The 1,673-nt window shown below is 45.5% G+C and overlaps 1 protein-coding gene across 1 annotated transcript in view; it reads right to left on the bottom strand.

The window, feature by feature from the left end:
* Window positions 1-106: 106 nt before the first annotated feature.
* Window positions 107-1,673, bottom strand: part of LOC100944568 (cytochrome c oxidase assembly factor 7) — a 14,502-nt gene continuing 12,935 nt past the window's right edge. The window contains exon 3 of the mRNA XM_003799920.3: window positions 107-1,316. Coding sequence (XP_003799968.1) covers window positions 868-1,316 — 449 coding nt within the window. The 3' untranslated portion in view covers window positions 107-867. The remainder of the gene's footprint in view (window positions 1,317-1,673) is intronic.

The raw sequence follows: 1,673 nt of genomic DNA, 5'->3' as shown, positions 1-1,673 counted from the left end.
AAAAAAAAAGAAAAAAAGAAGAAAAAAGGTATAACCACTACCTCCCTGGAATCTGGAGAGAACACTAACAACACAAACTATAAATTAATCAAAATAGTTAGTTTATTCACAGGGACAATTAAAATCGTTCAGTTCCAGGGGATGAATGTCACAGAGTCCTTGCTTACCAATCCTAGCTGAAGTTGCCTTGGGGATAATCTGCTCCCTCAGCATGATGGGCAGTGCCAGGTAACTATACTGGAGATGCTAATTTTCAGCTGTGAATGTCTCTTCCAGAGGAAAGCAGGCTTAGGTTTCCTCTGTAGCAACCTGAGCCTAACAGCCTTTAACCTTTATGTTGTAAGTCCTTCCTGATTTCTATGAATTTACTGAGAGATCTGACTCTTAAGGCAAAAAGCAAGCCTACATCAGTCATCGTGTAAGTCAGAGGTGGTGGTCACGACTATTTAGCTGTTTTTAGCTCAAGACCTCTATTACCTAAATCAAGGTACTTTCTGATTTTCAAGCCCTGATGATGATGATGACAACAATGACAATGGCTGATGCTGTCGGGCCCCATGGCTGCTGTTTTCCAGTTTGCTGCTATCTACCCCCAACCCTCATCTCTACAGCTCTCTTAGTTTGCTCCTATTTTTTCACAGAGTTCCAAGAGTCTGAAAATTAAGATCTGGGTGTCTTCACAGAACATACCCAGATAAAGGAATGGACTGAAATAAACACTGCAGGCTGCATCCCAGTGAGCCACACTCTGGGGCAATGGATCTCTGGAACCAGTGCTACTGATTCAAATAGGGCTGTATCAGGCCTCAAAAACAGGCAGTGCCAAGTCTCATGCTGTTTGTTGCCTGGGAGGGAAGAGGGGCCATATTACCCAAACGTTAAGGGCTGGATGTTTTTTTGCTGTTCTTTGTGTAGCTGCTGGGCCCTGTTTTTCAGCAGCTCAGCCTTGGCCTCGTCCTTGTCGACACCATCCCCCAGCTTGTACATGCGGCTAGCATTGGCGCAGGCCCAAACATGGCCCAGGTCACAGGCTTTCATTGAGTATTTACAGGCCAGGCCCATGTCTTTAGGAAAGCCAGTGGTACCCTGCAGGAACATGGCACTGAGGTTGAAGCAGCTGGCGGCATAGCCACCATCACAGGCCCTTGTATAGTAGTCCCTGGCCTTCCCCGCATTGGGCTGGCCATCCTCATTGACCCGTCCATCATGTGCCAGGAGACCAACATTGTGACATGCTTCTAGAGACCTCCTTCCAGGCTTTTCGCATGCCATCAAAAAGTATCTGAAAGCAGCTTTCAGGTCCTGGGTCAATCCACCTGGAAGGAAGGAAAGCAAAGAAAGAAGTAGATTCATTCTAGGAAGAACCTAATTATCTCTGGCCAAGGTTAGGAGAACAATTCCCGAATAAAGTCCATACACTAGGAGCTCAGGCAGCATGAAAAGAAGGTGGCCTGGCTTACCACACAAAATTTCCATCTTTTTCAGCCATGGAATTTTTTTTTTTTTTTTGAATTCTGCTTTCAACTGGCTTTCAATTGTTTTAGTTTGAACTCAGGATAGTCTCAAACCTCTGAGCTCAGGCAATCCACCCACCTCAGCCTCCCAGAGTGCTAGAATTATAGGCGTGAGCCACTGTGCTGGCCACAGCTGTAGAATCTTATTTATTTTATTTT

Source organism: Otolemur garnettii, unplaced genomic scaffold (genome assembly GCF_000181295.1).
Source record: "Otolemur garnettii isolate 467f Iridium unplaced genomic scaffold, OtoGar3 scaffold00159, whole genome shotgun sequence".
Classification (NCBI taxonomy): domain Eukaryota; kingdom Metazoa; phylum Chordata; class Mammalia; order Primates; family Galagidae; genus Otolemur; species Otolemur garnettii.
The sequence above is the reverse complement of the archived record's forward strand: the minus strand, read 5'-3'. Positions and strand labels throughout refer to the sequence as shown.